The 15,316-nt window shown below is 36.9% G+C and overlaps 2 protein-coding genes across 3 annotated transcripts in view; one reads left to right on the top strand and one right to left on the bottom strand.

Annotated features, from left to right (window-relative positions):
- LOC136828900 (solute carrier family 23 member 1-like) overlaps positions 1–7,029 on the bottom strand; it is a 35,920-nt gene extending 28,891 nt beyond the window's left edge. Inside the window, exon 1 of the mRNA XM_067087218.1 lies at positions 6,643–7,029. Coding sequence (XP_066943319.1) covers positions 6,643–6,894 — 252 coding nt within the window. The 5' untranslated portion in view covers positions 6,895–7,029. The remainder of the gene's footprint in view (positions 1–6,642) is intronic.
- The window catches only part of LOC136828899 (mucin-22-like), a 47,181-nt gene continuing 38,684 nt past the window's right edge, over positions 6,820–15,316 (top strand). Inside the window, exon 1 of one of the 2 annotated variants that reach the window (XM_067087217.1) lies at positions 6,820–7,008. The gene's annotated coding sequence lies outside the window, so the exon portion shown is untranslated. Of the gene's footprint in view, positions 7,009–12,407; positions 12,849–15,316 lie in introns of those variants that run through there. The other variant, XM_067087216.1, reaches the window with a different exon arrangement.

Below are 15,316 nucleotides of genomic sequence, written 5' to 3'. Positions count from 1 at the left end.
TCTCTCTCTCTCTCTCTCTCTCCTCAGTAAATTTTTATATTTCTTATCAAGTCTAACCTACCTCTCTCTCTCTCTCTCCCCTCAGTAAATTTTTATATTCCTTATCAAGTCTAAGCTCTCTCTCTCTCTCTCTCTCTCTCTCTCTCTCTCTCTCTCTCTCTCTCTCTCTCCTCAGAACCTCTTCGAATTAACAGGAACTTCATTCAGTTTCCTTGAATAAGATCACAAAGGATCGTAGTAGCTTAAACTCAATGTTTTTAAAAACTTAAAAAGTCATATTCTTTTTATCTAAACCTACCGAGTCGCAGACTTTATCTCACTGCAGCTTAAGAGGTGATAATCATAAATTCATGCAGATCACAAACAGCTTTGAAGGTCAGTGTGACTTTAGATAGATAAAATCTCCAAGCCTCATTCTTCTTCTGATTTTTGTCACCGCGCATCTAACGGCAAATGAAACGTTTACAGAAAACAGCCATCGCTTAAAGAATGCAGTTGCAGAATCTAACGAGAATAAATGTGAATTTGTATGCTGGTATTTGCGCACAGGACATAACTGTGTGAACCTCCACATAAGATATGTTCGGATGGTCAGCACTCGTTTGAATGGCCATAATGTATTGTTTTTAGATTAACTCCTTAATATATATATATATATATATATATATATATATATATATATATATATATATATATATATATATATATATTAACTTTACCACATACACAATTGTTCTGTGCGTTAGTAGAATTACTGAAGTGACCTCGTTCAAACTGGATGGTATCTAATGGAGCATTTTATTCAGAAAAAGTTACAAGCTTTCTTGGACAAACAGTCCACATTATCAAGTATCCGTACAATATATATATATATATATATATATATATATATATATATATGTATGTATATATATGTATGGTGAACCAAAAGTAGGTGGACAGTAGGTGGAATAGGGTTGGGGTTAAGGTTATACTATAACGATGTAATCTAAAAATAAAAATAAATGTTATAACCTATTTTACACTTTTGTTCACTTATATATATATATATACATATATATATATATATATATACAATAGTAAATAAAGAACGGTGCATCTCTTTGCTTAAAAATTGAAAGTAAATTACAAACGCTAACTTTTATAGTAATAAAATACGTTTAGGACTTAGTATTTCTCGTAGACACTTATTGAACGCTGCAGCACTTATGCTGTTTCATTTTAAGACAACTCTTTTTCTAGTTTTATATATATATATATATATATATATATATATATATATATATATATATATATATATATATATATATATATATATATATATTTACAATTTCGTAGCTAAACTTCAGGACAAAAACACAAAAATTGTTGCTATGATGTTCTCTCTAAATATTTTCCTTCTATAGCTGTTTCGGCCACGACCCCATGGCTCTTCTGGGTAATGCCCATAATATTTTCGCTGGGAATCACTGGCGTGCGATAAGAGTTTTTAAAATGATAATCCAGTTGCATTTTGAAAATAAGGCTTTTGAGAACATTTGAAGCCGTTGTGGACTTAGGGTTCACATATTTATTTTGTGTGTATACATGACACACATATATATATGCATATATATATATAATATGTATACATACACATATATATATATATATATATATATATATATATATATATATATATATATATATATATATATATATATATTGTTGACTGACCAGCGCTGGGAAAATCTCTGAATGACAACCGATAAACTCTCTCTCTCTCTCTCTCTCTCTCTCTCTCTCTCTCTCTCTCTCTCTCTCTCTCTCTCTCTCTCTGATACATTATATAAAATATTAGAGGAAATAGTGGAAAAATATATACCGAAGGAAAAAAGTAATCATCAGTCACGAATTCCAAGAGACAGAAGGATCTTGTTCCAGAAAATTAGAAAGTGGAAAAAAGCTCTTGCAAAAGAAAAGAATGCATGGAAAGTGATGGAACTAAAAAGTAAGATAGAAAATGCAGAACAAAAGATTATACAATCAAAAGAAAATGAAAAATGGAACCTAGAAGAAATGACACTACAAAATATCAAGCAAAACCCTAAAATTTTTTATTCATATGCAAAAAAGATGAATAAAATAAGAGTAGAAATAGGCCCTCTAAGAATTGAAGGGCGATTAACGAATAAAAAAAAGGAAATATGTAACATATTAGCAGAAAGATATAAGAGTGAATTTACACCTAGAATTGACAATGAAGATAATGATACAGAAATAAGAGATGAAAATACTGAATACTTATCAGATATAGATATTACAGAAGACGATATTGTGCAGGCTATTAATGAAATTAAAATGGATCAGCAGCAGGACCAGATGGAGTACCTGCCATATTGTTAAAGAAAGTGGTTCATTCAATCGCAAAGCCGCTAGCAATATTATTAAGACAAAGTATAGATACAAGCAAGATTTATGATGAGCATAAATTAGCATATATTACTCCTACTTTCAAAGGTGGTTCAAGACTAGAGGCAAGTAATTATAGGCCTGTGAGTCTGACATCTCATATTATGAAAGTATATGAAAGGGTAATGAAAAAAAATATAATGAAACATTTAATGAAAAATAGATTGTTCAATATAGGACAACATGATTTTGTACCCGGAAAAAGTACACAAACCCAACTGTTAGTCCACCATGAAACATATATAAAAATATGATAAATGAAAAAGATACAGATGTGGTTTACCTAGACTTTGCAAAAGCTTTTGACAAGGTAGATCATAATATATTAGCGAAAAAAATTAGAAAACATAACATTGTTGACAAAGTAGGAAGATGGATAAAAGAATTTTTGCAAAACAGAAAACAGATAGTGATTGCAAACGATGAGAAATCGGATGAAGCTACGGTAATATCCGGTGTACCACAGGGTATGGTGTTAGCTGCATTGCTGTTTGTGATTATGATTGCAGACATAGACAGTAATGTTAAGGACTCGGTAGTAAGAAGTTTCGCAGATGACACAAGAATAAGTAGAGAAATTGCTTGTGATGAAGATAGGAACTGCTACAAAGAGACCTAAACAAAATATATAAATGGGCAGAGATAAATAGGATGGTATTTAACTCTGATAAATTTGAATCAATGAACTATGGTGATAAAGTAGGAATGCTATATGCATATAAAGGACCTAATAATGAGACAATCACAAACAAGGAAGCAGTTAAAGACCTTGGTGTGATGTTGAATAGGAATATGTTATGCAATGATCAAATAGCAATTTATTGGCAAAATGCAAAGCAAAAATGGGAATGTTGTTCCGGCACTTCAAAACAAGAAAAGCTGAACACATGATTATGCTTTATAAAACGTACGTACGTAGTCCACTTGAATATTGCAATATAATATGGTACCCACACTACCAAAAGGATATTGCACAAATAGAGAGTGTACAAAGGTCATTTACAGCTAGAATAGAAGAAGTTAAGGTCCTTGACTACTGGGAAAGACTACAATTCTTAAATTTATATAGTCTTGAAAGGAGAAGAGAACGCTACATGGTAATTCAAGCATGGAAACAGATAGAAGGAATTACCGAAAACATCATGGAACTAAAATTATCAAAAAGAGCATGCAGAGGTAGATTAATAGTGCCAAAAACTATACCAGGAAAATTAAGGAAAGCACACAGGACATTAATCCACCACGCACCAGCATCGATAATGCAGCGTCTATTCAATGCGCTACCAGCTCATCTGAGGAATATAACAGGAGTGAGCGTAGATGTGTTTAAGAATAAGCTCGACAAATATCTAAGATGCATCCCAGACCATCCAAGACTGGAAGATGCAAAATATACCGGAAGATGCGTTAGCAACTCTCTGGTAGACATCAAAGGCGCCTCACACTGAGGGACCTGGGGCAACCCGAACGAATTGTAAGGTCTGTAAGGTAAGGTCTCTCTCATTCCTGTTAAGATAGTTGCTTCAGTTACATTGCCCAGCATTTTTGACATTTTATATTTCACCCCTTCTCACCCCCCATTCTTATCTGGGCTGAACTTGGACTTGAAGGTCATCGGGAGTCTCACTATTCATCCCAGCGAACTCAAAAACTATGGATTAGACACTGATATCTGTCGTTTTCTGTACTTTTTACGTTGAACCCCCTTCCCACAACGCCCCCCTTTGGTGCCAGCGATGGCTTACTCCCACAGTGTTCTTTCCCAGATGGTAAGTCATATGTATACCAAGTTTGGTTGAAGTTGCTCAATGCATTTCAGATTGTATGTGGTACACACACACATACATACATACATCCATTTTTGTATATATAGATACATATGTATATATGTGTGTGTGTAAGGAAATGAACACATGGGGACGTATTTCACAGAAGTAAATTTTTGACTCACAACGGGACAAAACCTGTCTTTCGAGTGAGAGTCCAGGGTAATAGTAATTCGGACACAAAAGTCATAAAAGAAGTTGGAACCTAAGTACTACATACCTGAGATTTTTCCCGGGCAGGCTTCTGACGCCCAAAGTACTAGTGAATTTTACCCAACTTCCCCACCCATCAGCACTGATGGGTGGGGAAGTTGGGTAGAATTTGCGGGTATGTTGAGCGCTAGGTGCTTGCCCGGGAAAAACCTCAGGTACGTAGTACTTAGGTTCCAGCTTCTCTTGTGACCTTTGAGTCCGAATTACTATTGCCCTGGACTCTCACTCGAAAGGCTGGCGTTCAGTCCTGTTGTGAGTCAGAAATTTATTTATATGAGTGTAGTGTGTGTGTGGTGCGTCTTTGTCTTAACAGCTACAATGACCTCTTAACTTCTCGACTTCCCACACTTCTTTTTGACATACCCTCCACTACAAGCCTATATCCAAGAGAAAGATAAATAAAAACGTTTTCACTTTCCATGGCAGGATTCGAGCCTTCACCGGAGAGGCTCCAGAAGTTTACTTCAGTAAATGCACCCATACATATACCTGCTGGATCCAGATGCATTGTATTGGAGCTAACTAGACCAATACTCATCCACTGTACAGTATCACAGTACTTTTGTGGTTATCTCTTCTCAGGCTGAAATGTGTGTATTCTGCAAGCTTTGAATAAGCATATTTAAAAACTGTGATAAACACGTGAAATTTCATGATCATTGGGCCAATTAAGAATACATGTGTAACAATTAAACTTGGCAATGGATAGCTCATATATATATATATACAAACATTTATATATATATATATATATATATATATATATATATATATATATGTGTGTGTGTGTGTGTGTGTGTGTGTGTATGTGTGTGTAAATATAATATATATACAATGTCGCAGGTATGGGTGCTTTGCTTTTAAATTCACTGACGCTTTTAAACCTCACATCAAGCCTCAATGACGTGAGCTCCCTTTTAAGGTGCGTCCAGACGATGCCTTTTATCCATGCGCTAAACGCATGCCTTTTGGAATAAAATTGCATGCGTCAAGTTGAAAGAGGAATGAGGAACGTAACGCATGCCTTTTACTGTCCACGCGTTGCCTTTTTTAGTTGCGCGATGTCGCTGGATCCACTCGTTTGCGCGGGAATTTGTGCCGCTGATCCACTCGTTTGCGCGGGAATTTGTGCCGCTTACATCATTATTAATAAGGCTAATAAAAAGAGACGAAAAAAAAAACAACAAAAAAGAATATGGATGAAGGAATATTATAAACAGAACAAAAACACCATTTTGCGTGAGTTACAGTGTGATGGCGATATTTTGTTCAGGAATTTCGCTAGAATGTCACTGGAGGACTTTACCATAATCCTGGAAAAAATCAGACCTCTAATCTCTAAAAAGAATACTGTCATGAGAGACGCTATTCCTGCTGAAATCAGATTAGCTATAACACTACGTTATTTAGCAACGGGAGACTCGTATGCCAGCTTAAGTTTCTTGTTTAAAGTATCCAAACAAAGCATATCGGACATTGTCTCCGAAACTATGAGAAGTATAAATGAAGCATTAAATGATTACATAAAGGTATGTACTGATAAAAAAAAATATTCAAGTAATATTCATTTTAGAAGACATTATGAATTCACATGAATATGTTATAACAATATACAGTACTTTTCTTTATCAAAGAGACAACATGTATCATTAGACCTACTTGTAAATAATTGCATACAAAATAAATTAACAATATCCTTTCATCAAAAACTGTTCATTTATTAAAAAAATATAAATTCATTTAAATCACAAAGAACTCAAGAATAAAGTATAAGTAAAAGTTGTATGTAGGCTACTGATACAAATATCTAAGAAACATTTATTTAAGAAGGCAAGTTTTATGCACATGAATTTGTTATATTAAGATACTTTCCTTTATCAAAGTTAATCCCTTACTCTCAAGTGACATTTTCAGTAGATTTCACTACACAATAACTCTCTCTCTTGGGGGAAAAAAGCGCACGTGACTCCCAGCACCGGTGGGAATCCTTGCGTTATTGCATGCCTCAGTCATTTCGGAGAAAAAACGCATGCGTAAAGGCCTGCGCTACGTGCGCTGTGGAATGCGTCAGAGGCATGCGCAAAATTGAACGAAAAATTGAATCGTCTGGACGCACCTTTACACACACACACTACCAGAATCCTGGACTCACCTTGTGCTCTCTCCCTGCAGGCAATGACCATCTCTCTTTTCCCTCCGGAAGATTTTGATGCGCGCTCGAATCCGAACTTTTTTGACACGACGCGTCGAAGCCTGCCAGGTCACATGTGTGATCGTCACTTGGAAATATGTCCACGTTATTATTGCATGTCGATTTTCTTTCTTCCAGTGATGTGTCCGAGAGTCCCTTCGTTTCGTCTTTGTTTCCGCCTGGTAACGAAAGAGTCTTCCATCTTTTCATCATCGTTGTAGACGTGACTTACTCACTTCTATCAACACTAGACTCACAAAGGATCCGGACCGCGTCGCCAAGTGCCACCGGTGGTAAGGAGAGCAATGCGTCTAGTACCAACCACAAGTAAGTACACAAACCGCACTAACGGGATTTCCTCTCGCGGGATCCACAGGATTCCTCGGTGCTACGAAGGACGCCGGGAAACGCTCCGGACTTCCCGAAGCCCTTCAGACTAGCATGTAGTATGTAGGCCTTCAGCCTAGTGTCTCGTTTCTAAGAAACCGGTCTCGTTGCTGAATTGGTTATTAACACTATTTAAAACAATCAGGATGGGGAATCCACTTGAACTGACTGACAGTCTTCTAAACAACAATTCCATTTAGTTCTTTATCAGAATCTTTTGTACTGTGAGAACTGTTACTTTTAGTTTTCTGTAAATGGAAGCTATTGAGATGGCTTTTTGTCTATCCGTCCGCCCTCAGATCTTAGAAACTACTGAGGCTAGAGGGCTCCAAATTGGTATGTTGATCATCCACCCTCCAATCATCAAGCATACCAAATTGCAGCCCTGTAGCCTCAGTGGTTTTTATTTTATTTAAGGTTAAAGCTAGCCATGATCGTGTGTCTGGTTTTGCTATAGGTGCCAACAACACATGCCACCACCGGGCTGTGGCTCAAAGTTTCATACACCATGGGCCGTGGCTGAGAGTTTCATACAGCACTATATACTGTACAGAAAACTCGATTGCGCCAATACGAACCAATCATGGAGTGGGTGGTGGCTATGTAAGTTAGATTCGAATAAAATATACATACATACATACATATATATATATATATATATATATATATATATATATATATATATATATATATATATATATATATGCATGTATGTATGTTTGTGTGCGCTTGAGTATACTTGCAAAAATGTACGACTATTTAAGATTCCGTACAACTCAGTTGCAGTGCTAATTTCAGTTATGACATCTTTCGCTGGTTTACTTTTAAGTGGATGACATTAAGTGAATCTGAGCTTGTCGTAGGATGAGCTCAAATACTCTACGGAGTCTCGGGTCTATTACTTCAAATCACCATTTTCTTTAAATTTATCAATTTGGGCTTATCTTTGCTTATAAGTATTCCCTTACATGAAAACAATTTCTTGAAGTACCCTGCACTTATGTACAATACATCCCTTGTGAGCACTTACGAAGTGCATCGCTCAGTTGATGTAATTTAATTGATTTAGTTTATCATCTGTTCAGGTTTGTTCTTTAAAAATCACCCAAATAAGTTTTATCGATAAAGAAAACGGTGCTCAATAGAATGCATTTCCAGCGCCTCGAGGAGCCTCTGTCGTAGCCTAGCGCGGGATTCAGTTGTAAGGATTTGTTCTATTCCGAAAACATGTAATGTGAAATGCCTCTAAACTACCAGTAGTGGATAATATTCGAATTCTCAGTAGACGATGTCTAAGATCGAATGCCTTACAAAAAAAGAAAGAAAGAAAGATTAAATCTCTTAGTACTATAGGCCTAGTACTACCAACAGAAAGCGATAGTCAAATTCTGAATGGACGATGTCTAAGATCGAATATTATACAAATCTAAACAAAAATTAAGTGTAAAGAGCCGTCACTGGCTCCTGAGGTAAGAAGAAGAAAAAAAAAAAAGGAAATCCTGCTACGTGATATGTTAATGTTTTCACTCTTCAAATCTTTCTCTCCAACGGATGTTTCTTAACCGCTGGCAGATAAGAAAAGAGAACAAGGGAAATATTAGGGATTTTTGAGAATATCCGCTTCACTTGACTTGTCCCTCTGTTAAAGATCTTGTCATCGATGTACTCAAAGTCTTTACTAGCCCGATACATGAGTTTTGTTTGGGTTTTGAGTGAGTTGGAAAACATGAGAGTTTTCCCCAAGCTATTTTAAAAGATATCACATTTTTCAAATACGACATTGGCGTCGAATGACCTTTGAGGGAAGTTGTGAATAGAGTGTTTTAAAGCATTTCTTTTTTACACGCTCAAATGGCCTCCAGTAAGATATCGAGAGGGCAGTCTAGTCTTCTGAAGTTTGCTAATCTCCTTGAGTTGTTGATGTAGTGCGCAAAGAAAAAAAAAGTTGAGTAAAGGCACGAAAGAGGAAATTTCAACATTTTACATGTGCCGCAAGAAATGAAAGGATTAGGAGTTGAGTTTTTAGTCCAAAGAATTCTCTCGGAAAAAAAAAAAGTACAATCAGGATTTTGACGGAAGCTTTCTTGATGATTAGAATGAATGACGTAACTATTAGATCACGAGCAGTCAAAGATGTGAGATATCGAATATAAAAGGCCAAAGTGCATTTAAGTTATAAAACTGTTCAAACCATTATCTCATAGATTAAAAAACTAAAGGCGCTAAAATATCACCCTTGACTGTATGTTTCTAAAATAAAAATTGTTACCTGACACTTTCTTAGCGTGTTATGAAAGGCATTCAAGATTAATTTAATGAACTGAATTACCAAAAAGTGTATGACTCCGAGCAGATTCAGTATGTACTGTATGTGTGCAAGTTATAAAAATGAATTTTACAAACTGCATAAAAAACAGAACCAAGTAGATATAGCGATAAGAGCACTATACAGGTCTACGTGATACAAAGCTAAACTCAGCATGCACTTGTTCGATGGCTCTTTGTGTCGATCGCTTATATATTTTAGTTCCACTCGCCATTTCCAGTTTTTTTTTTTTTTCGAACAGTTTGAGATTTTAAGATCTTGAAAGCTTTAGACTAGTTTAAAACTGATATATGATAACTGGTCTCATTCCACTTTCCGTTTTAGAGGTCTCGGAGGAATTGAGCTTGGTAATGCGATCTAATTATTTAGTGTAATGGCTCCCTAGACTCACACTGTGAGAATCTTCATGACTTGAAATTTCATTTCTGACATTGATATGGGGGTCCTCCTTTATAATTTTGCTCTTGTCTTGTATATTTTGAAATTTAGTTTATTGCATTTTGTGAATGTCATTTGAACGATGCAGGATTTTCGTTGCTCTTGTGCAATTCCAGTAGGATATCTCAGAACATTTTCTCTCGCTCGAACTAAAGTTCCAACTGTACAAACTTTCTTACCGAATGTGAATAATTATCGTTCTTTCTTTGTGTTTTTCCAGGTATACCCATGCTTCCGGTTAACGAAAGATATCTTCTAAACCTTTAGTATACTTTCCTGGGAATAAATTACCACATTAAAAAGATGTAATCCTTTTCAGACCAGTCCTGTGTGTCTAAGGGAAAAAATTACAACAAACAAACATTCAAACATCTCCACTTAAATTTAACGTTTCTGCCTCCAACTAGAACACAATGAAATACTGTATACTCACTGGTGGCAATGATCGAGTTGCTTCAGCGGTAAACAGTGACACCAGTTCAAGATTTCTAATTCAGCACCAATAGTAACAATATCATTCAGTCAACAGCCTCCTCATTCATAAGGTACAAAAGTTAGTAAAGGCAGAATATAAACTAACATTCGTAATTTGAAGTCAATTGATACCATAATCGACAGTTACTTCCTGAAGACCACGATTACAATGGCAGTCATTTTAAAGAGACGTATGATCTAAAACAGTTTCACAATTCGAATATCTGAGCATATGCCTGTTCGCCCAGCCACTCCTGATTTCTTTCTCTCGGGAATACGTTGCCAACGGTGTTATTGTAGTCCGGTGTGAGCAGAACATGGTAAAAACGACAAAGGGACTTACATCCCAGTTGTGATACAGTTGAATAGACGGAGAGACTGTTTCATGTTACGAAGAAACAGTAGTTTACGCATAGAGAGCAGGGGAGGCTCGATAATGCTCCTTCTTTTTCGTCTCATTTTGTCGCCTGGCCTTGCATTTAGATTTATTCAGATGGGAGGACAAGGACGATGCGGGTTTCGGGAACACCCCAATGCATCCTGGTTTAGTGTCAGGCGAAACTGATTGGAAATTCAATGAAGTTCTTGAGGGGCAATTTAATCTAGATAATGAGCACAGGACAAGTTATTTGGTAGATGACACTCGAAAATACCCTTTGCGACGTTTTGCATCGAGACCAGTTTACATTTTCTTTGATGTGTGACCCAGTACATCTAAATAGAAACTTAGATTTGGGGTCAAGAGCAACGCAGATGCTAGCGTAGTAAAGTCTACCAAATGCTTCCTTACTTTATGTAAAAATAACGATTAGGAATTCAATCAGGTTAAGGCCTAGTAATTCCCATAATGAAAAAAGAGTAAATTGTTTGTGGTAAACTACTCTCAATAACATACCCTGTGACGTCTTACACCAATTAACTTAATCAGATTCCTGCGAGGCCATGTAGTTTACATATTGAGAATATGACAAATTATTTGGCAGGGGATACTCTGTAATAATACCTCTGGGGCGCCATGCATCCCGGCAAGTTTTTGATGTGAGACCAAGAGTTGTATTTAGAAAAACGAGGCCTTTACAAAATCTATCTTGCTTAATGCACGACGAACATTAGTGAATTCGTGTACTTTGTAAATCAGCTGGCTTCGGAGATAAAAACAACACATACATAGTAACATAGATCATAATCACACTAATGAGAATACATCGCATATCATCAATGGTTAGTAATTCTTTATCATTAAATTTGTATATTGATGAAGATCACATTAGTGGTAATATACTGTACATCATCAGTGATGAGTAATTCTATATGAGGAAAGGATAACCTTATATAATTCATAAGGGCCGAACAAGTAAACATTCGCTTAAGGTTTGACTGAAAATAAACACGATACCCAGTCTAATGACCCATGTAGCTTTTTAATACTCATATCATATACTGAATAGTGGAAAACTAGCTCTCATAAAATTATCGAATGAAGGCGCAGGATAGCTTGTTTTGTAGGTTCTCTCGAAAAGTAGGTAAATATGGACGTCAGCGAAGAAATATAATAACGGAGAGGGCACGAAACACTGATGATGAAATACGCACATCTGAAGTAAAACTCGAAAGGAAAACGAAAGGGAGGGAGAATGTTAATGTGAATTAGTGACTGGATACTTAGCCGAAATGCATCAAGGTCAACAGTGACTTCCACAGTATAGAGAGGTGAGCGAAATACGGAATGTGGGGATCAGGAACCATGCAGTGTGTGATGTCCAATGAAGAAAGGTGAACTGACAGGGGATGTGAGGATGTGACTGGTGGTGCAAAGTGTTATAACGTTTCATAAGAAAGGAAGGAAAGAAGAGTTTTAGACCAGATCAGAGCAAGGAGTGAAGAATTGCAAAGCTTTAGGCCTAGAGCCACAGTGATTTAGGATAATGCACTGAGTGAGGGCTTACAACATTTCGTGACAAAGCAGGGAATGAAGATTTCTGAAAAAAAAAGCAATGAGAGAAGGTTAGAGCTTTTTGTGGCAAAGCATTTCGCAAAGAATCACAATGCTCCAACACAAAACAAGGAGTGAATGGTTACGGTTGGGACGTTTCACGACAAAAAAAAAAAAAAAAAAAAAGAGAAGAGTTCGAGTGTCTGGGGACAAAGAAAGAAGTGTAGTTTCTTCATGTCAAAGAAAGGAATGAAAGGGTAAGCCAAGAGTGAATGCTTACAACGTATCGTGAACAAGAAGCAAACAGTTGCTATAGCTTGGGCCAACTACGAGCAAATGATCACTAGGCTTCGTGAAAAAAACAAGGAGCAAAGATACAGTGATTTAGGACTAAGACAGGAATTGAGAGTTGCAACATTTTCCGGTGCAGCGAGGAGTTAGGACTTTCACTGCTTTGAGGCAACTGAAGGAGTGAAAACCTACAGCATTTCATGACAGAGCAAGGGACATCGGCTTGAAGTGATTCAGACCGTAACAAGAAACGGAGGGTTTCAACGTTTGAAATCCATGCACGGAGCAAAGGATTACAGTCCTTTAGGCCAAAGCAAGGTAGGAAAGATTGGACTTAAAATGATGAAATTGCACCTTTAGAACGTTAGCCTTGGAAGTTTTCTGGTCATTACTTGAATAATGAGTGTGACGGTTACTTCATTGTTTGTCTGCCAGAAATTCTTAGTATAGCAATGCGAATGCTGAAAGGAATGTTATTTGTATCGAGTAAAGAAAATTAAGATGCTAAGCCTAGGAACGATATCTTAATATTAATAAAATTAGTAACTTATAAATAAAATTTTGCGAGGTAACCAAGATTTTTAAGTGGGTAAGAAATATAACCAAAGTATCATAAATATTTTCAAGGTCAACTGATTGGGTCAAACAATCAACTGTCCTGTCAGCCTGTCACTTTTATGGCAACACTCCGCGGTCTTCTTCCTCGATTTTATCAAGAAATTTCATTCTAACATTTGAACTTTTATTATTGTTGTTTTCGATTGACCTGGCGGTGTGCCAGCACGGGCTCTTGATCACTGAGCAGCCCGTAAAGGAACATTAAAGATGTTGAACCTTTTTTATACTACGAGTAGGCAGCATAGTAGTTACTGGTGGCTGGTGGCGGGTGACGCGACGGACATTTTAGACCGACTGTGGCTGTTACAGCGCACTGTGATTGTCTTGCGAACCTGGCAACTAAACCTTGGTTCAACAGCGGTTGAAAGCTTACTGGAAGCTTACAGACATATTTACGGGCTGCCCTATGAGCAAGAGCTCTTGCTGGCGTAAAGCCGGCAGCTCAAACAACAACAACTAGCGCTAGGAAGTTGATAAGCTTAGACGTCACTGTGGCGAATAAAAATCTAGACGCATGTGTGTGTGATGACGCGTGTGAATTGAGAGAAACCTCGTCAAAAGATCGAAAATTTATGCCCACGGAATCGATAAATTCATCGCGTACACAACCTTTCTTGATGAATATCAAGCTTTCGTTTTTATCTCCTGAGCCTTCTGTTGCTGAGATGATAAATAGTGTGATAAGCACGACATGATTCGTTTTGTTTTCGAGACTATTTGACATTTAATTTCTTGTCCAGGTTGAATTTAAATTTATTTTTGACACTGAGTAATCATGGGGCGGTCACCGCAGTTTACCCTTTAGCCTTAGAAACTGGTCTAGGAAAATGGGCGTTGACCGCCTTAGGATCTTGATAAGAGCATACTTTTCTTTCCCAACCTATTCCATCCCTTTCCGAGTTCTTTTATCTTTCGTAGCCTATTTCATCCCATCCCAACTTGTTCTGTCCCAAAGGTTCCTCCGCCTTTACTTTTCATCCATTCTCTTCTGATTCTTCTTATTTACATATCCACTAATTCCACTTTACCCCGCTTTAGTCTGTAGTCCCATCCGTCATTTAGGATTAGCTTCTCCTGAAGAGCCCTACGAGATTCTAGTAATAGGATTTACGTATGTAGTTGAATCGAATTTTCATAATAATAATAATCATCATCATCATCATCACCACCATCATCATCATCATCATCATAAATACGGTGGATGGTTGGATAAATGCGTAGCAGTTTCATTTAACGAGACATAATTAAGATGGACTCTCCTCCCGAGTAAGAATGATAATTATCCTTTTTACGTCACATCCCTTGGGAAACGAAATTCTGTGCGTAATAAGATGAATTAATTCGAATACTTTCAGAAAGAATTTTAAAAGATACGACAACACATGTGAGACACGGACAGACAGAGATGCAGAAATGTAAAGTAGAGAGACCCTTTTACAGACGTCAGGTGTTTCCGATGTAATTTTCGAAATGTATTATCAGACGGAAAGATTAAGGAAATTATGCTTGTTGCAGCGTAATTTTTTGCTTATATAAGTAATAATGGCTTCTACTCTCTCTCTCTCTCTCTCTCTCTCTCTCTCTCTCTCTCTCTCTCGTATCAACGCTGTCGTAAGATTGTGATTCAAGCTTATGGAGAACGTTAATACTATTCCCGCCATATTTTTCTTCATTCTTCGTATATTAAATGTTCTCGTCTGTACCATTTCATCCGTACTTTGCGTGAGACCAGGAAAAGGACCTTGGCAAATAACAGACTATGCCATTGCCACTTTTGCTTTACGAAAACATTGTAGAAATACGTTTCCTAAGTCGGAAATAACGGACTTGTCTTTACATAATTCATTAGCCGTTCATGATACGTAAATTTCATGCTCGAGGGAGCTCTCGCGCATAAAGGTTCTTTTGCTACTCGTATCCAAAGGGACATAGACCTTATTTATCCGACTGGAAGAAATGATTATGTCAGTGAAACATTCTCCTCACGGAATTGCAAGATAAGCGTTCAAGGGTCAACGAGAATCGAGATAGTGACAGATTTTGTTGTACAAAACACGAGGTGGGTTAGGTATGATGTAATGGCGAAGTACAGTACACTATAAATTATTTCGTACACCGAACGAATCTTATATAGCATACTTAGTTGCCTAAATATAGAACAATGAAGA

The sequence above is a fragment of the Macrobrachium rosenbergii genome, chromosome 43, assembly GCF_040412425.1.
Source record: "Macrobrachium rosenbergii isolate ZJJX-2024 chromosome 43, ASM4041242v1, whole genome shotgun sequence".
Taxonomy (NCBI): Eukaryota; Metazoa; Arthropoda; class Malacostraca; order Decapoda; family Palaemonidae; genus Macrobrachium; species Macrobrachium rosenbergii.
Note: the sequence above shows the minus strand (reverse complement) of the source record. Positions and strands in the feature narration are given on the sequence as shown.